The sequence below is a fragment of the Cervus canadensis genome, chromosome 33 (assembly GCF_019320065.1).
Source record: "Cervus canadensis isolate Bull #8, Minnesota chromosome 33, ASM1932006v1, whole genome shotgun sequence".
In the NCBI taxonomy this organism is placed as follows: Eukaryota; Metazoa; Chordata; class Mammalia; order Artiodactyla; family Cervidae; genus Cervus; species Cervus canadensis.
In genome coordinates this window covers 37,925,113-37,945,922 of record NC_057418.1, presented here as the reverse complement: position 1 = coordinate 37,945,922, position 20,810 = coordinate 37,925,113, and the positions used below count along the sequence as shown (strand labels likewise).

Here is a 20,810-nt window from a genome sequence, read left to right as displayed (position 1 = left end):
CTGGACAGGACACGTTGGGAGACGAGGCCCCAAACTGCTGTGGCCACTGCTTCCCAGGGATCCACCTGAGGCTCACACCAGCAGCCGGAAAGCGACTGGAGAACTGAAGGGCAGGAGGCTTGGGGCCCTGATGGATCAGAGTCCCGAACCCACCTGCCCTCAGATGCTATGCCCTTGGACACCCACCTGGTCCTTGGGTCCTCAATTCACAGGCTATGAAGTCCACATGGTCGGTCAGGTTTCTGACAGAGCCCGAGGCATCCTGACTTATCAGATGACTTTACTTGTGGATTTTTTGGCTAAATGTGTTAACATCTGTTTCTTCTCAGTGAAAGTCCAAATCTTCAACAAAGCCGCGTGTGTGAGATGGACAGCTTCGTCCCACTTGTTTTTGTCTTGGCTGGTGTAAGCTGCCAGGTTCTCTGTGTACTGCAAGACACACTTTAAGAACCTGTTTAAAAGAAAGTAATTTATCTATTCTACTGTAAAATGCAACAAGGATTTACGTGTATTCCCTTCATTTTGGAATCACAATTGAAGTACTCTAGCTAATTTTCACCTGAAGATTCAAGAAAAGGAAATACATTCAAAATGGAAATGAGAGAATGCCAACTGAATGAAGGCAAGAATGTCAGTGTTACAGGGTGGATGTCCACACGCCACACAGCTCACCCACTCCCAGGTCCATGCAGGACACTCTGCTGATGGGACCTTAGGGGCCGCCTGGACCACAAGACACTAGACCCTCGGGGGCTGCGCCTCCTGTTTCCACCCCACTAGCCTCACCCACCATGGAGGGGCCGCCCCCCCCCCCCCAACAGTATACAGGTGCCGCTGGGAGCAGCCATCGCTGCCGAAAGGCTTCTGCTGGAAGATGACTCACCAGGAAGCCCAGGAACGCCTCTGACTGGTGGGAAGAAGGGCCATGCCCACATTTCCCAAGTTCTCCTTAAAGTTTCTCAAGTAGCCCCAAATTTTCTCCAACTAAGGAATTTTGAAATTTTCACACTTAGGGAGAAGTTAACACAGCAAAAACCCACAACCCCTGTCTAGACCGTGGCTTTCAGATGAGGTGACTGTGCCCCCAAAGGAACTGGGGGCATCTGAGCCCTGTGTGGCTGTCACAGCTGGGGGCTGCCGGCGACCAGTGGGTGGGGGGCACTGCCCTACGGTGCGTGCATGGCCCTGCGGCAGACGGTCTGCGGATTAGAGCCAGACCAGGCTCTGGGTGTCCACGCAGCTGAGGGTGCTGCAGCTTCACCAGCCTCCTCCCTGTCAGGAGGGATTCCAAAATCATTCACATGTAGACCACTCAGCTTTCTGAACTGTGTCAGCTCTAAAGGCTCACTCACTTGCACTGAAACCCACAGAGAAGAGCAGTTCAGGGCCAGACAGGAGGGAACATGACTCAAAATCACTGACACACAGATTCATCTCCTGCAGTGTGCACACTGACCCAGTTACCGCTGGTATTCTGAAGTGTTACACACTCACCTCATGTACTGCTGGTATTCTGAAGTGTTACACACTCACCTCATGTACTGCTGGTATTCTGAAGTGTTACACACTCACCTCATGTACTGCTGGTATTCTGAAGTGTTACACACTCACCTTAGGTACTGCTGGTATTCTGAAGTGTTACACACTCACTTCATGTACTGCTGGTATTCTGAAGTGTTACACACTGACTCAGGTACTGAGGGTATTCTGAAGTGTTACACACTGACTCAGGTACTGAGGGTGTTCTGAAGTGTTACACACTGACTCAGGTACTGAGGGTGTTCTGAAGTGTTACACACTGGCCTCAGGTACCGCTGGTATTCTGAAGTGTTACACACTCACCTCATGTACTGCTGGTATTCTGAAATGTTATACACTGACCTCAGGTACTGAGGGTGTTCTGAACTGTGCACACTGACTCAGGTACCACTGGTATTCTGAAGTGTGCACACTGACTCAGGTACCACTGGTGTTCTGAACTGTTACACACTGACCTCAGGTACTGCTGGTATTCGGAAGCATTCTTCCCAAGAACCATGTGAATGTTGATCAATTCTAGCGCAATCAGCAATAAAATCAGGTAAAGCATCGGAAACAGAAGCTTCGTACTAAAAACATAAAATCAGTTAAAACTTAGTAAGTGTAAGTGTTTATCACCTTTATAAGGTGCCTTCGTGAGGATGCAGAGCATTCTAGATACACAGTGCCAGCATTGCCGGGTAAATCTGCTGTTACCTTTAAAATCCAAAAATTCGCTGGGTCTGTAGAACCCATATTCTACAGTTACAGGTGGTATTTACAGTGATACCCATTGCAATTTTTCTCGAAAATAAGCATTCTCTGAAGTGGGAGCAGAAGCCCATCAGGTGAGAGCCGCCCAGCAGAGCTCTGCCCACCATAGCTCCGCCCAGCAGAGCTCCACCCACAATAGCTCCACCCAGCAGGCCGTGCACCTGCGCACCAGGCCACGCAGCTCGCACCTGCGCACCAGAGCTCCGCCCACCATAGCTCCGCCCAGCAGAGCAAGCAGCACGCACCTGCGCACCAGACGCAGGTAGTTCCGCCTCTGCCGTGAGCGCAGGCTTCGGTCCTCCCACTGCCGGCGCCTCAGCTGCACGCACGCGGCCACCTGGTCACAAACGCGGCGACAGTGGCTGCTGACCCTCCGGAGCACAGCCAGCACCTCCAGGACAGCTCGGGGGCAGAAGAGGGTCCGCACGGGGATGCTGCAGAGCGCATGGAGCAGCCGGGGCCACCTGCGGGGCGGAGAGCAGGTCCTGAGGGCCTGTCCGCCCTGGGCCGGTGGCCTGTACAACTGCCGCGGCCTCGTCACAGGCATCAGACTCGGTGGATCCTGTGTGAGAACGTCTGTCGCCACACGCACCATCAGGGCTTATCTAACAGCTCCTCCGCGAAGTCTGCAACGCAACACACCTCCCCCAGGCCCAAGCACCCAGGACGCCCCGGACTCACTCCTCAGGAGGAAGGGGCCCAGAGAGGTGGGCAGTGCGGTGTGTCTCAGGCACATGGCAACACAGCTCAGCCACGATTTCTGTGATTAAAGAGCTGCAGGCATCTGTTTCAGAATCACCTTCTGATCTGAAGACAGGAAACATTTAAAGACATGTGACAAGGAGCAGTTGCCCAATTAGGACCAGCACAAACTTATGTTTATTTCAGTGGTTCACTGGGCAAAGCACTTCATCTGGAACTTGCTTTCCCCAAAATAAAATGAAAAAGCGACATCGGAGGCCAAGGTAAAGGTAAATGACAGAGGCACCACCGGCTGACTATTCTGCCAGATGCCACCCACCTCCCCAGGAGGCATTCCTTCATGCTTGGGCCCTTGGTCTCTGCAAACGCTCCCCCCATGACTGGGCTCCGAGCCCCCAGTCTCGGCCCCCCAGCACCAAGCCCTAGTAACCCCTCCTTGGGACCTGTCTCCGGACAGTCTTGCCAGAGAAGACACTGTTTGGAGCTGAGGTTCACGGAGCCTTGCGAAGCTCCTGTGAGGACTCACCGCACAGCCTCCCTTTTGGCTTCTTCGGGCAAAGGCAGCAGAGGCCAAGCTCCAATGCTCCCCCCACAGCTCAGCACCTGACAGGACATGTTTGTAAAACTGCTACAGAGGCTACATCTGAAAACTGGGTGGGCATCTGTTATTCAGGCAACACAGGTACAGGAAGGCAGGTGAAAACATGAGATCCCTAGGAAGTGTCAACAGCCCCTCCCACCCAACGCTCCTGGGGACCGTCCACTCCGGGCTGGGCTTCTCTCCTACACCTCTGCAAATCTCCCCAAACCAGCCTGCACTGATTCTACAGCTTCCTTTCAGAATTTCTACTAGCAACTATTGTGACGATTATATTCTTGGACACGACCCCACCTTGCTCCCTGGTACCGCCTGCCATATGTAAAATAAACTTTCTGAGCCACTCTCCAATCACAATATCCGGGTAGAAATGTTCACAAGCTTATTGCTTGTTTAAGCTACAGGTTAACAAAAGCTGGTCTGATGAAGCTAACATCCCTCACCACTGCCAAGCAATGCCTGTGACAGGTCCTGGGTTAATGGCATGCAGTCACCCACAGAGTACTAAAAACACCGAGGATGCAAACCCACCATCACCTCAACTGCTGGACCCCAGAAAGATGCAGTGGCCAGGCCAAGGCCACACATCTGGGAGGCACACAAGCCACAGAGTCAGGTCTGGGGACCCGGAGCCGGGCTGGAGGCGGCGGCCTGCACCCTTCAAGTTTCTACAGCTGTGGACCCGCACGCCTCTCCCCACACACCTGTGTTTTAAGCTGAGAAGCTGGGTGGCAGCGAGAAACGTAGGCTGCTGCGAGGCTCATCAGCGGCCTCACTGCGGCTCTTTCCTGGTTTAGAGAAAACAGACCGCTGTTATTACAACTCTGGTCAGGCTTCTGTTTCTCTGCTATTGCAGCTGAGGTCACATGAGAGTTCTGACTTCTCGTTAACTCCCTACACATAATTCTCTCAGCTACAGGAAGGAAAACTCTTCATTAAAACAGCTTTGACATAGTAGTCAAGCCATAACCAACAGAATTATCTTACATAAGGCTGATTAATAGTTATCAATTACAAATGCCACTCTGTCCACAACGCAGCAAAACCAGAAATAAATGAGAAAAAGAGTTCAAACAATTGGAAAATTTAAGAGATTCTCCTAAAAAACTAGGACACAACAAGAATTTAAACATTAAAAATGAATATAACTAGAAGCGGAATACATACTATAAACACTCAACTGCCAGACATATAAGTATTTCTAAAAGAGTAAAAAAATTACATTATTTACAGCTGACACACCTGTATAACTGGCAAACCCAAGTCTGTGGACTATTACAAAATGTGTTCAACTGGAGAAGGGAATGGCAAACAACTCCAGTTTTCTTGCCTTGAGAACCCCATGAACAGGATGAAAAGGCAAAAAATACGACACTGGAAGATGCCATAGGTCAGTAGGTGTCCAATTTGCTACTGAGGAAGAACAGATAAACAGCTTCAGAAAGAATGAAGAGGCTGAGCCAAAGCAGAAAAGATGCCCAATTGTGGATGTGTCTGGTGGTGAAAGTAAAGTTCGATGCTGTAAAGAACACTGCATAGGAACCTGGAATGTTAGGTTCATGAGTCAAGGTAAATTGGAAGTGGTCAAGTAGGAGATGGCAAGAGTGAACATCGACATTTTAGGAATCAGTGAACTAAAAGGGACAGAAATGGGTGAATTTAATTCAGATGACCATTATACCTACTACTGTGGGCGAATCCCTTAGAAGAAATACAGTAGTCCTCACAGTCAACAAATGTGTCTGAAATGCAGTACTTGGGTGCAGTCTAAAAAAATGACAGAATGATCTCAGTTTGATTCTAAAGCAAACTATTCAACATCACAGTAATCCAAATCTCTGCCCCAACCACTAGTGATGAAGAAGCTGAAGTTGAATGGTTCTATGAAGATCTAGGAAACCTTCTAGAACGAACACCAAAAAAAGATGTCCTTTTCATCCTAAGGGACTGGAAGGCAAAAGTAAGAAGTCAAGAGATACCTGGAGTAACAAGTTTGGCCTTGGAGTACAGAATGAAGCAGGGCAAAGGCTAACAGAGTTCTGCCAAGAGAATACACTGGTCAGAGCAAACACCCTCTTCCAACAACACAGAGATGACTCTACACGTGGACATCACCAGATGGTTAATACCGAAATAAGATTGATTATATCCTTGCAGCCAAAGATAGAGAAGCTCTATATAGTCAGCAAAAACAAGACTGGGAGCTGACTGTGGCTCAGAGCATAATCTCCTTGTTGCCAAATTCAGACTTACATTGAAGAAAGTAGGAAAAGCCACTGCTGCTGCTGCTGCTAAGTCGCTTCAGTCGTGTCCGGCTCTGTGCGGCCCCACAGACGGCAGCCCCCAGGCTCTGCCGTCCCTGGGATTCTCCAGGCAACAACACTGGAGTGGGGTGCCATTTCCTTCTCCAGTGCATGAAAGTGAAAAGTGAAAGTGAAGTCGCTCAGTTGTGTCCAACTCTCAGCAACCCCATGGACTGCAGCCTACCAGGCTCTTCCTTCCATGGGATTCTCCAGGTGAGAGTACTGGAGTGGGTTGCCATTTCCTTCTCCGAGTAAAAGCCACTAGGCCATTCACAACTGACCTAATCAAATCCCTTATTATTATACAGTGGAGGTGACCAACAGATTCAAGGGATTAGATCTGGTAGACATAGAGTGCCTGAACAACTATGGAAGGAAGTTCATAACACCATACAAGAAGCAGTGACCAAAACCATCCCCAAGAAAAAGAAATGCAATAAGGCAAACTGGTTGTCTGAGGAGGCTTTACAAATAGCTGAGAAAAGAAGAGAACTGAAAGACAAAGGAGAAAAGGTAATATATACCCATCTGAATGCAGAGTTCCAAAGAATAGCAAGGAGAGATAAGAAAGCCTTAAGTGACCAATGCTGACTTTATTCTCTTGGGCTCTAAAATCACTGCAGATGATGACTGCAGCCATGAAACTGAAAGACGCTTACTCCATGGAAGGAAAGTTATGACCAACCTAGACAGCATATTAAAAAGCAGAGACATTACTTTGTCCACAAAGGTCCATCTAGTCAAGGCTAAGGTTTTTCCAGTAGTCATGTATGGATGTGAGAGTTGGAATACAAAGAAAGCTGAGCATCGAAGAATTGATGCTTTTGAACTGTGGTGTTGGAGAAGACTCTTGAGAGTCCCTTGGACTGCAAGGAGATCCAGCCAGTCCATCCTGAAGGAGATCAGTCCTGGCTGTTCATTGGAAGGACTGACACTGAAGCTGAAACTCCAATACTTTGGCCACCTGATGCGAAAAGCTGACACATTTGAAAAGACCCTGATGCTGGGAAAGATTGAGGGTGGGAAGAGAAGGGGATGACAGAGAAGGAGATGGTTGGATGGCATCACCAACTCAATGGACATGGGTTTGGGTGGACTCTGGGAGTTGGTGATGGGCAGGGAGGCCTGGTGTGCTGCGATTCATGGGGTCACAAAGAGTCGGACACGACTGAGCGGCTAAACTGAACTGAACTGAACAATGCAAAGAAACAGCGGAAAACTATAATAGAGATCTCTTTAAGAAAATCAGAGATACCAAGGGAACATTTCATGCAAAGATGGGCACAATAAAGGACAGAAATGCTTTGGTCCTAAAAGAAGCAGAAGATATTAAGAAGAGGTGGCAAGAATACACAGAAGAACTATACAAGAAAAGGTCTTAATGACCCAGATAACCATGATGGTGTGATCACTCATCTAGAGCCAGACATTCTGGGGTGTAAAGTCAAGTGGGCCTTAGGAAGCATTACTACAAATAAAGTTAGTCGAGGTGATGGAATCCCAGCTAAGCTATTTCAAATTCTAAAAGATGATGCTGTTAAAATGCTGCACTGAATATGCCAGCAAATTTGGAAAACTCAGCAGTGGCCACAGGACTAAAAAAGGTCAGTCTTCATTCCAATCCCAAAGAAGGGCAATGCCAAAGAATGTTCAAATTACCGCACAATGGCACTCATTTCACATGCCAGCAAGGTAATGCCCAAAGTCATTCAAGCTAGCCTTTAATAGCATGTGAACTGAGAACTTCTAGATGTTCAAGCTGGATTTAGAAAAGGCAGAGGAACCAGAGATCAAATTGCCAACATCCTTTGGATCATAGAAAAAGCAAGAGAATTCCAGAAAAACTCTACTTCTGCTTCACTGACTACACTAAAGCCTTCAACTGTATGGATCACAACAAACTGCGGAAAATTCTTCAAGAGATGGGAATACCAGACCACCTTACCTGCCTCCTGAGAAATCTGTATGCAGGTCAAGAAGCAACAGTTAGAACCACACACAGGACAATGGACTGGTTCAAAATTAGGAAAAGGGTAAGTCAAGGCTGTATATTGTCACCCTGGTTATTTAACTTCTGTGCAGAGTACATCATGTGAAATGCCGGGCTGGAGGAAGCACAAACTGGAGAGAAATAGCAACAACCTCAGATATGCAGATGACACCACTCTAATGAAATAAAGTGAAGAGGAACTAAAAAGCCTCTTGATGAAAGTGAAAGACGAGAGTGAAAAAGCTGGCTTAACACTCAACATTTGAAAAACTAAGATCATGGCATCCAGTCCCACCACTTCATGGCAAATAGATGGGAAAACAGTGGAAACAGTGGCTGACTTTATTTTCTTGGGCTCCAAAATCACTGCAGATGGTGACTGCAGCCATGAAATTAAAAGACGCTTACTCCTCAGAAGAAAAACTGTGACCAACCTAGACAGCATATTAAAAAAGCACACACATCACTTTGCTGACAAAGGTCCATCTATGGTTTTTCCAAAGCTACGGTTTTTCAAGTAATCATGTACAGATGTGAGAGCTGGATCATAAAGAAGGCTGGTGCCAAAGAACTGATGCTTTTGAACTGTGCTGAAGAAGACTCTTGAGAGTCCCTTAGACTGCAAGGATATCAAACCAATCAATCCTAAAGGAAATCAGTCCTGAATATTCATTGGAAGGACTGATGCTGAAGCTTAAGCTCCAATCCTTTGGCCACCTCATGAAAAGAGCCAACTCACTGGAAAAGACCCTATGCTGGGTAAGACTGAGGGTAGGAGGAGAAGGGGGTGACAGAGGATGAGATGGTTCAAAGGTATCACTGAATCAATGGACATGAGTTTGAGCAAACTCCAGGAGGTGGTGAAGAACAGGGAAGCCTGGTGTGCTGTAGTCCATGAGGTTGCAGAGTCGGACATGAATTGCCACTGAAGAACAGCAAAGTCAGTGAGTTGATAGCCAACAAATTTAATACATGGAAGTCAAAAGCCTCCCTATGTATAAGCAGTAACTACCTAGAACTCTCAACAGCACAAAACCACTGAAATGGCTAGTTGTTACTTGGAGAAGAAATGCAGTTAACTTCCATTTACTCCGACACCTACAAATCAGACAGCCATGAGGCTCACAGGGCGGTTGGTACCTGGCAGGGTCACCAGGACTCACACCTGAAGCCAGCAATGAGCCAGTGGCCACCACAGCACACATGGCTTCCCCCTTGACAGGAGCCGTGGGAGGGCCTCTGAGCACGGGGGATGCTTGGGGGCTCAGTGCGGGGGCGGCAGGGGAGGGGGACGCGGACCTGGGGCTCAGTCGTGAGGGAGAGCACGGAACCGGGAGAGTGAAGTGGGGGACTGGCCTTGGCGCCTGAGCAGCCACTCTCGTCAATTATCCCCACATTAATCCATCAGGGGCTCATCCCTATGGGCTTTGTATTTAACTGCACAGGTTCACTGGAATAATAACAATCAGAGAAGAGGCAGGACATTCTGAAGAAGAAGAGAAACAGGACCATAATGTCAGACACTAATGTGAGTGTTAATGTCAACACCAACTAATGTGCTGTGAGACTCAGTAAAGACAGGAAAAGGGAGTCCAGGTCTGGAGTTCAGGGCACCCTGCACAGAGATGTTTATTCTCTAAATGGGGTTGGCCAACTTGCAAGCAATTTGTTAAAGAAAAAAAAAGCTAGATTCCCAGGTGAGATAAATTCCTGCTGGATCAAAAGATGTAAATGGAAAGAAAGCTGTGCAACTGTAATTGAAAGCATATGAATACTTCTATAATTTCAGAAAACAAAAACCTTAAAAGGGTCTTTTAAGAAGAACTCCAAATGCATAAGCCAGAGAGGAAAAACCTAAAGACAACCAATAGCAACACAGATAGAGAGACTCTCATACTGAAAGAAGGACAAATATCATATGATATTGCTCATATGTGGAATACAAAAAAGTGGTACAAATAACCTATTTACAAAACAGAAAGAGTTACAGCAGTAGAAAACAATGGCTGTTTGTTTTCTTGGCTTATCCCCCTCATGGCTATCAGGGGATAAGAGGGAGCGGAGGATGAACTGGGGATTGGACTGACACGTAGACACTACTGTACATAAAACCGGTGACCAGTAAGGACCTACTGCACACACAGGTAACTCCACCCAGTCATCTGTCGTGGCGGGTACGGGAAAGGAACCTCAAACAGTGGGAACGTGTGTGTGTGTGACTGATCCACGCTGCTGTACATCTGAAACTAACACACTATAAATCAACTGGGCTCCATTAAAAAGGTTTAAGTAAATAAATACAGATTTAGAGTAAAAAAAATAGGATCAATTATTTTAGGTGAGATCAAGTAATATTAATTTATGTTATAGAGAATACATGTCCACAAGTAATCTGTTCAGACGGAGGCACACCATAACTCAAATAAATTAAAAGATACTTAAAATATAATTAATTACATTTGAAAATAACTCCATTCCTTCTCAACTGAAAGAAGTGAATCTAATGAAACGTCTTCTTCCCTACACGTTACCTTGAACACTGATAACAGATCTTCATCAATAAATCTGAGTAAAAGGACAAAGGAAAACGCAAGCAGCTGATTGGCTGCTGCTTTCGGAAATTCAGGTAAACTGACTTCCCCATGGCTTAACCGATCTCTTAGACGGGGACCCTCCTGATGGTTTAGGAAATCCCAGAGAAATTCCTGTCAAAGAAAAAGGACACAAAAAGCGTGTGGTTAGTATTCTCAGCAGAAAGAAGGAAGCCTGAGGCCCAGAAAGGGCAAGCCGAAGCAGCAATGTTCATTACGGAAAAGTGAGCCTGGAAGAGTCCGTCACGGTCACAGAGCAGATAAGCACCAAGCCACCCGGGATCCCTCGGCTTCTCACTGCACCCGCCGCCGCCGCTGCGTTCTCCTGCAGGACCTCCCTTCTGTGTAATGGCACCCTGCCGCCCGGGGCAGGATGCTGCTGGGGAGCCCCGTCCTCTGGAACTGCACCCCGCGACCTCAGGCAGGAGCCCCGCGGCTCAGGCTGGCTCTCCCGGGGAGCCGCGTTTCTGCGCCTGTTCCTTGCGGACTCACAAGAAGCTGGCGAGTCTGGAGGACTGCACCAGGGCTGCAGAGCTGCCTGCACGGCTCCAGTGCTTGGTGGCCGCACCATTCCCAGCCTCACCCCCTGAAGGAGGAGGACTGTGCTGACCACACCTGGAATCCATAGCTGTGCTCACATGGACAGCACCGGTTTTCTTTCCCCTCATGCCTCTTTCTCACGTGTCCTTTCTCAGATCGCCCCTTTATTTTTGAAGCCCTGTGAAGACACGGCTGTTTTCTTAATCACAAATGTTCAAGGACTCTTCCACAGGCAGAGGAAAAGAGTCAGAAAACCACATTTGCTGATTCAAGCAAACTGCCGCTGGACAGAGGAGTCACAGAGATTCAAGATGAAAAAGGGCTTTAGATAAACGAGTTTAATCATGCTAACTTCCTGGTAGCAGAAAGGAGTGACTGATGTCACACAGTGGGAACTGGAACCCAGGATGCTGGCTCCCAGTTAAAAAATATAAAAATCCTATTTACAGTCCAAAGAAGTCACTGCAATATCCTCATAACATACAAGAATTTGACAAATAGAAAACAGATCTAAATAATTATCTTCTCATCCAACACTCTATCTTACTAGTCACATCTGACTTTGTTGTTGTTCATAAAGCAAATACAGTCCCTGCTACCAGCACATATGGGCTTCCCTGGTGGCTCAGATGGGAAAGAATCTGCCTGCAACGCAGGAGACCTGGGTTCTGTCCTTGAGTCAGGAATATCCTCTAGAGAAGGAAATGGCTACCCACTCCAGTATTCTTGCCCGGAGAATCCCATGGACAGAGGAGCCTGGGGGCTATATACACTCCATGGGCTTGCAAAGAGATGGACGTGACTAAATGACTAACAGTTTCACACATTTCATCACTAAATTCATATAACCCACAAATTCAAACACTGTTAGGACCAGCGTGACTAAGTCCTCAGGTCCTAGGGTAAGGACGTCTGGATAATCAGCATGAAGCACAGGGCCTGAGCTTACTCAGAGCTCAGCCTATGTCAGCTGCAAAGACAGTGGAGTTCAGACAAGCAAATGCTTCAGGAGCACTTCTGGGCAGGAAACAAGACAAAATTAATGTCATTTTTGAGAAAAGCTAATCATATTGGTAAATAGCAGGGTATTAAATTATAAATGCCTGACACTTTACCATTGCAGGCTCTCCCAGGAAAACAGGAAGCTGGTTGATTTTACCATCAATCAAGTGTTTTGCCAATATCTAAAACAGCAAAAAGAAATAAGTTGATCAACTGGTATACAAGTATACATACATAGAACTTTCATTGTCAAAAGATACTAGACATGTGGTGTGACATGTGTTAAGTCCAAAACAGATTAAATAAGGACAGTCTTAAGAAAGTAGCAACCACCTATTTAGGAAAGGTTTTCTTAACCAATATAATGAGTTTAAGAAGATATATATGTATTCTTAATTGTGTGATGTGTGTGCTTCATGCATTTCCATGTATAGAGGTGTGTATGTGCTTATATATATTCAGGTATATGTATGTGCACATATGGGCTTCCCTGGTGGCTCAGATGGTAAAGAATCTGCCTGCAATGCAGGAGACCCAGGTTCAATACCCGGGTCAGGAAGATCCCCTGGAGAAGGGAATGGCAACCCACTCCAGAATTCTTGCCTGGAGAAGTCCATGGACAGACAAGCCTGCGGCCTGGTGGGCTATAGTCCATGGAGTCACAAAGAGTCGGACACGACTGAGCGACTAACACATACTCACATGTGCGTATATATATATGTGTGTGTGTGTTTATGCACAGTTTGTGTATATGTGTGTATGTGTATATATGTGTTTATATATATATGTTTATATATGTGTTTATGTATATGTGCAAACACTGTACATGGTGTGTTTATACATATATACATGTGTGTACATGTATGTTATGGCCTTTCCATAACTTTAGAAACTAGGTTAATAATTAGCCTGAAAGCTATACTCAACACTATCATCAGCTTTTTCTTTTTTTCTGCTTATGTTTTTCTGCAATATTTTCCTGCAAGCGTATGATTTATGGCTGATTTTTAATTTTACATTTTAATTTTTATTTTAAACAAATACAATGTTCTGCTTGTCTCAAGATATCTTAGAAGTTTACTTACTTCATCGAAGGTAGTATAAAGAGCTGTTGACTTTAGAAAAGGAAAGAAAAGAAATAATTAAAGCAAAATACAAGTAGTGTGACATTATTCAAAGCAGGAAACAATTCTAGCGTAGGGCCACAAATATGAAGCCTTCTTTTGTAAATAAAACTTCATCTAGCAACACTTTGGGAAGGATGTTGCTGACTACATAAATATGATACACAAGGCATGAAGATACAGTGATCCTGGCGGACAAGCCGCGTAAGACTATCACCCTCACACGTACAGCAATTCAGGTGCATCTGACACTCACAATCCCACAACTTCACAAACCACTGCTCACACACACAGAGTACCTCTACTGATGACTGGTATCTGTGTGCAAGCGTGCACAATTGAGTATTTTCTCCAACAAGCATCTGGTGCCTTTCATGCTTCTTGAGTAACTGGTGCAGGGTTTACAGATGTGGCTCGGGGCCAGACTGCCTCGACATTCCAATCCCAACTTCAGCACCTTCTGCACGTGAAACCCTGAGCACCTTCACACACCCCAGTTTCTCTGCTAAACCAGAAGTGAGGAATGCCCATCTCAAAGGCTTCTGGGGAAGTCAGCACGATTTTACACATAGCGTGTCAAAATCGGTATTGTGAGGAGGCTGAGCACCCAAGAAACATGTTGCACTTATTAATGCTCATTAACAGACTTTCATTTTAATATTTATTATCACATATTCTTCAACATGTATTGCTGTGAAGATGGCTCTAAAGCCCATATACTCCCAAACCTGTTCTGCCGATGCTAAAATCTCTCCTGAGCTCTATTCTAAGTATTCAACTGCCTACTAAATATTCCCACCACTTCCTCAAAGACTTAACTTTTCACTCATCTCCATAAATGATGGAAATAAACCTCTATCTTGTTTTACAGAATTGGTATAAATACCTTCTCTTGCACCCCTATACACATAAGCTTCTAAAAAGTCACAAAGTCTCACTCATCTTCACAGCCTCCATTGACTCTGAAGAGATTTTATGCCATAAAATAATCATAGAATTTGCAGAAGCAGTTTATAGTTTTACAAAGTATTTTCATTTGTATATCGCCTTATAAGTAAACTGCATGAACATTACTTTTAGTACAAAGTTAAAAGCACATTGTATTTCCTTCCTGACCATTTGCCCAGTCCCCATCTCTTTGAGAGAGAAGCTTCATCTAACTTATTTCATCTGTTTGATGACTGTCATTTATAACTTTATTGCTACTTCTGTCTCGGTTGTTTGGAAAAGGTATATGGATTAATTACATATTATAATGTACTATCTACAGATTATAAGATAAAGTCAAGCATGTACTTGCTGATACTTTTTAAGTTGACCTGTCTTTATACTTAGAAATGTCTTAAAAGTAGCTTTCTCTGGTGGCTCAGATGGTTAAGAAATTGTCTGCAATGCAGGAGACCTGGGTTCAATCCCTGGGGCGGGAAGATCCCCTGGAGAAGGAAATGGCAACCCACTCCAGTATTCTTGCCTGGAGAATTCCATGGACAGAGGAGCCAGCAGGCTGCAGCCCATGGGGTCATGAACAGTCAGATACGACTGAGTGACTATCACTCACTCATCAGTAAACTGGTGTTAGGTTTATTCTAGGTAAAATTTAAGATATTATCTGATAAACTATCCTCTGCAGAAATAGTCACCGTGTCTACCTGTGCAGTGAAATGACAACTAAATGACCAAATTCATGAACCATAGAGCCATGCACTGAGTGGCCAGGACACCATGAAGTCAATTCTAAGAACACCCGAATGAGAGCTGACCCTGGGGCTCCAGCTCTTTCCACTGGAAGGCCAGGTTTCACTCCATAACACTGGACTGGGCAGAGCCCAGTGAAAGACACTGGGTGTGGCACCAGCAGACCCAAGTATGGACATCCCAGTCCCCAGGGCTGCACCAGAGACCTCTACAAAAATGCAGTGCAGAACCACCTCCAGATAAGACAGAAACAGAATACAGAGGAAAGCAGTGTTAGGTCTGAGTAGACAAGGCTCTGCGAGGTCACCCCTGTGGCTGCAAGCTGCCGGGCAGGGAACAGCAGGCAAGGAAGAAGAAAGGTATGCATGTCCAGAAACTGGCAAGGAGTCTAAATGATGCTGGTGAAATCAGGTGGAGAACAAAGTGGAGAAAGGCTGGGGCCAGACTCTGAGATCCTTTAAACCAGAAACGTGAGCAGTGCAATCAGGCACCGGAAGTCATGAAAGGCTTTTAAGCAGACGGGTTCATAGAAGACACAGGAATACTCATAAACTTAGCAAATAATCAGTGGCAGCAGGAGAATGGATGAGAGGAGGAGGAGAAGCACGAAGACTTGTGAGGACAAGTTCAGGTGAGCAAGATACGAGCCAGTGAAGCCAAGCACTGGTAGACCACTGGGTCAATCAGGGGCACGACCCACCAGCAGGGTAATGCACGGGAGGATGAGGGCAGGCGGAGCACAGACGGCGCTGAAGCTGGATGTGGAGCCACAAAGAGGACAGAGCCCTGTCTGACTCTCTGTGACCCATGGACTGCAACACGCCAAGCCTCCCTGTCCATCACCAACTCCCGGAGCTTTCTCAAACTCATGTCCATCCAGTCAGTGATGCCATCCAACTATCTCATCCTCTGTCATCCCCTTCTCCTCCCACCTTTAATACTTCCCAGCATCAGGGTTTTTTCAAATCAGTCAGTTCTTCGCATCAGGTGGCCAAAGTATTGGAGTTTCAGCTCAGCATCAGTCCTTCCAATGAATATTCAGGACTGATTTCCTTTAGGATGGACTGGCTGTATCTCCTTGCAGTCCAAGGAACTCTCAAGAGCCTTTTCCAACACTACAGTTCAAAAGCATCAATTATTCGGGGCTCAGCCTTCTTTATGGTCCAACTCTCACATCCATACATGACTACTGAAAAAATCATAACTTTGACTAGACGGACCTTTGTCAGCTAAGTAATGTCTCTGCTTTTTAATAGGCTGTCAATGTTGGTCATAGGTTTTGTTCCAAGGAGCAAGCGTCTTTTAATTTCATGGCTGCAGTCACCATCTGCAGTGATTTTGGAGCCCAAGAAAATGAAGTCCGTCACTGTTTCCATTGTTTCCTTATCTATTTGCCATGAAGTGATGGGACCAGATGCCATGATCTTAGTTTCTTGCACGTCAGAAGATGGCAGAGTAGAAGGACATGCGCTCATTTTCTCCTACGAGAACTCCAAAATTGCAGCTCACTGCTGAACCACCATCAACAGGAGAACATTGGATCCCACCAAAAAAAGATACCCACGTCCAAGAACAAAGGAGAAGCCCCAACAAGACGGTAGGAGGGGCAAAATCATATTTAGAATAAGGATAGTAAGGAATATCAGAGAACAAATTTGTGGAAGAAAAAAATCGCCTTTATTGAAGTAAAGTAAATCTGGATGCTGGCGAAAGCTCCTATGAACATAGTGAACAAACAGGTGTAAACCTAACACAGGAGATCAAAGAACTGTGAGTTAGAAAGAATGCCTTGAAGACGGCTAGAACTTAATGCTCTAAACCACCCTCTTAGCACTGCTTTAACTGCATCAACAACTTGTGCCATGTGGGGCTTTCATTTTCATTAGTTTCGGAGTATTTTGATTGGTGTTGCTCCCACAGAGGTAAGAGCTTCAGGCACTGGATTATGTGAGCTCTCCCAGGGGATGCATATAAGGAGTAGAGGGTTGAAGACAGGATTTTTTGAGGAATGCCTATTTAAGGACATCATCAGATGGTCAACACCAAAATCAGATCGATTATATTCTTTGCAGCCAAAGATGGAGAAGCTCTATACAGTCAGCAAAAACAAGACCAGGAGTTGACTGTGGCTCAGATCATGAACTCCTTATTGCCAAATTCAGACTTAAACTGAAGAAAGTAGGAAAACCACTAGACCATTCAGGTATGACCTAAATCAAATCCCTTATGACTACATAGTGGAAGTGAGAAATAGATTTAAGGGCCTAGATCTGATAGAAAGAGAGCCTGATGAACTATGGACAGAGGTTCGTGACATTGTATAGGAGACAGGGATCAAGACCATCCCCATGGAAAAGAAAAGCAAAAAGGCAAAATGGTTGTCTGAGGAGGCTTTACAAATAGTTGTGAAAAGAAGAGACGCGAAAAACAAAGGAGAAAAGGAAAGATATTCCCATTTGAATGCAGAGTTCCAAAGAATAGCCAGGAGAGATAAGAAAGCCTTCCTCAGCGATCAATGCAAAGAAATAGAGGAAAACAACAGAATGGGAAAGACTAGAGATCTCTTCAAGAAAATTAGAGATATCAAGGGAACATTTCAGGCAAAGAGGGGTTCGATAAAGGACAGAAATGATATGGACCTAACAGAGCAGAAGATATTAAGAAGACGTGGCAAGAATACACAGAAGAACTGTACAAAAAAGATCTTCACGAGCCAGATAATCACAATGGTGTGATCACTCACCTAGAGCAAGCATCCTGAAAGTCAAGTGGGCCTTAGAAACCATCACTACGAACAAAGCTAGTGGATGTGATGGAATTCCAGTTGAGCTATTTCAAATCCTGAAAGATGATGCTGTAAAGTGCTGCACTCAATATGCCAGCAAATTTGGAAAACTCAGCAGTGGCCACAGGACTGGAAAAGGTCAGTTTTCATTCCAGTCCCTAAGAAAGGCAATCCCAAAGAATATTCAAACTACTGCACAACTGCACTCATCTCACACACTAGGTAAAGCAATGCTCAAAATTCTCCAAGCCAGGCTTCAGCAATACGTGAACCGAGAACTTCCAGATGTTCAACCTGGTTTTAGAAAAGGCAGAGGAACCAGAGATCAAATTGCCAATATCCGCTGGATCATTGAAAAAGCAAGAGAGTTCCAGAAAAACATCTATTTCTGCTTTATTGACTATGCCAAAGCCTTTGACTGTGTGGATCACAATAAACTGTGGAAAATTCTGAAAGAGATGGGAATACCAGACCACCTGACCTGCCTCTTGAGAAACCTGTATGCAGGTCAGGAAGCAACAGTTAGAACTGGACATGGAACAACAGACTGGTTCCAAATAGGAAAAGGAGTACGTCAAGGCTGTATATTGTCACCCTGCTTATTTAACTTATATGCAGAGTACATCATGAGAAACGCTGGGCTGGAAGAAGCACAAGCTGGAATCAAGATTGCTGGGAGAAATATCAATAACCTCAGATATGCAGATGACACCACCCTTATGGCAAACAGTGAAGAGGAACTAAAAAGCCTCTTGATGAAAGTGAAAGAGGAGAGTGAAAAAGTTGGCTTAAAGCTTAACATTCAGAAAACTAAGATCATGGCATCTGGTCCCATCACCTCATGGGAAATAGATGGGGAGACAGTGGAAACAGTGTCAGACTTTATTTTTTGGGGCTCCAAAATCACTGCGGATGGTGACTGCAGCGATGAAATTAAAAGATGCTTACTTCTTGAAAGGAAAGTTATGACCAACCTAGATAGCATATTAAAAAGCAGAGACATTACTTTGCCAACAAAGGTCTGTCTGGTCAAGGCTATAGTTTTTCCAGTAGCCATGTATGGATGTGAGAGTTGGACTGTGAAGAAAGCTGAGCGCCGAAGAATTTATGCTTTTGAACTGGTGTTGGAGAAGACTCTTGAGAGTCCCTTGAACTGCAAGGATATCCAACCAGTCCATCCTAAAGGAGATCAGTCCTGGGTGTTCATTGGAAGGACTGATGCGGAAGCTGAAACTCCAATACTTTGGCCACCTCATGCGAAGAGTTGAGTCATTGGAAAAGACCCTGATGCTGGGAGGGATTGGGGGCAGGAGGAGAAGGGGACGACAGAGGATGAGATGTCTGGATGGCATCACCGACTCGATGGGCACGAGTTTGAGTAAACTCCGGGAGTTTGTGATGGACAGGGAGACCTGGCGTGCTGTGATTCATGGGGTCGCAAAGAGTCGGACACGAGTGAGCGACTGAACTGAACTGAACTGATTTAAGGGGCAAAAAGAGGACGATGAACTAGGAAGAAACAAGAACACCATTACGGCAGATGCTTGTGCTCATCCCATGATATATATTCCCCCTTTTCCCTACCTAATGGATTCTCCCATAGCCCACTAGGACATGGCCACTCAAAGGCATCTCTAAGCTCCACCGGCAGCTCTGGCCAAAAGGAAGCAGTCTCTTTAGAGAAGGCAAGCTGCAGACCACCTGTGCCCACATCGTGGGGTTACAATAGTACAGCAGTAACTATGGCTACAGAGAAAGCATGAGCATCAACCACTTTTATGACATCATTAACAACGTAAAAAACGACAGAATGTTTTTTCCCATTTTTATCCCGCCCAGTCGTGTCTGACTCTTTGCAACCTCATGGACTATACAGTCCATGCAATTCTCCAAGCCAGAATACTGGAGTGGGTAGCTTTTCCCTTTTCCAGGGGATCTTCCCAACCCAGGCCTCCCACACTGCAGTCAGATTCTTTACAAGCTGAGCCACAAGGGAAGAATCACAGATGAATAGAAGTCATACAAAATCAAAATAGGAAACCACAAAAAATGATAAGTCAAGCCTTCCAAAGAAAGTTCTTACAAGAAAATTCATTTAACAATAAACAAAAACAAGATAGTAAAAGCTTTAATTATGGACAGAAAACTGTCAATACAGTAGCAACCACCACCACCAACCACTAGAGCAGTTAGAAGTGTACCTCAGCAGTTAGAAGTCTCTTTGGACATTCGTTAACTTCAGCAAAAACCTTCCTAAGTCCAGTCTCTAGCTGCACCAACAACAATATGGCACAGTCAGCAAACCTGTGAAATTGAAGGAAATCAGTAAAACTTCACGTTCTAAAGGTAAACTCTGGCACCAACACCACAATAAGGGTGCTGTTTTCCAGAGGTTACCAACGAATGTCCAAAGCAGTGAGGGCTGATTACTCACTAACATGAGAAACAAAAACAGAATCAAGGTCTCATGAGACGAGTGACACTAAAACTGTTTTCTGGTGTTTTAATGTACGATGAGACTGTTTTAGTAGCTGCAGCAGATTAAAATGTCACCAAATACCTGCCAAACTTGTTTCATCTAAAAAGTACTCAGACGCCAGGGTGTCGGTGGGCTCTCATGGTTTCCACTCAAGTGTCTGCATCAGGACAGGGTAATGGGGAGAGAAGTGGAGCCCACTGACCCCCCAGGGCAATACCCGGGGCCTGCTCCCTGGGGAACAGAGGCAACTGACAGCCTCTGTCTCTCCTGACTCTCTAACACTGCACACCGTGTTTCAGTCACAGTAAGAGTTTGAAAAATATTAATAAGTTGCTTCAAAAAAGTAATTGTTGCAGCACTCCCTGGTGGCTGAGTGGTTAGGACCCTGGGTTTCCACAGCCGTGGCCCGAGCTCAATCCCTGATCAGGGAACTGGGGTCCTGCAAGGTGTGCAGTGTGGCCAAAATGATTTCTTAATTTCTAAAATAAAAATTAAAATAATTATCATTATTAACTATATAAAACTGTACCAAAAAACAAAACAAAAAAATGTTTAAAACACAATTAAAAGATGCCTTTTAATTAATTACAGGAAGATAATTTATGCTCAGGTCGACTCCTGTTTGCTTTTACAGCAACACAGTACAGGAAGCGGAGGCTTCTAGGAAGGCCTGGCCTGCAGACCACCAGTGCCCAATCTGTAAAGCCAC

At 45.4% G+C, this 20,810-nt stretch overlaps 1 protein-coding gene across 8 annotated transcripts in view; it reads right to left on the bottom strand.

Moving 5' to 3' along the window:
• Nucleotides 1-263: 263 nt before the first annotated feature.
• The window catches only part of ERMARD (ER membrane associated RNA degradation), a 31,052-nt gene continuing 10,505 nt past the window's right edge, over nt 264-20,810 (bottom strand). For 5 of the 8 annotated variants that reach the window (XM_043456985.1, XM_043456988.1, XM_043456986.1 and 2 more), the window contains 10 exons: nt 19,824-19,926; nt 13,104-13,133; nt 12,132-12,200; nt 10,417-10,590; nt 4,297-4,380; nt 3,521-3,597; nt 2,974-3,099; nt 2,538-2,756; nt 1,995-2,108; nt 264-451 (listed from right to left, as the gene is read on the bottom strand). In XM_043456985.1, coding sequence (XP_043312920.1) covers nt 271-451; nt 1,995-2,108; nt 2,538-2,756; nt 2,974-3,099; nt 3,521-3,597; nt 4,297-4,380; nt 10,417-10,590; nt 12,132-12,200; nt 13,104-13,133; nt 19,824-19,926 — 1,177 coding nt within the window. In that variant the 3' untranslated portion in view covers nt 264-270. The other 3 variants (XM_043456987.1, XM_043456991.1, XM_043456990.1) reach the window with 3 other exon arrangements.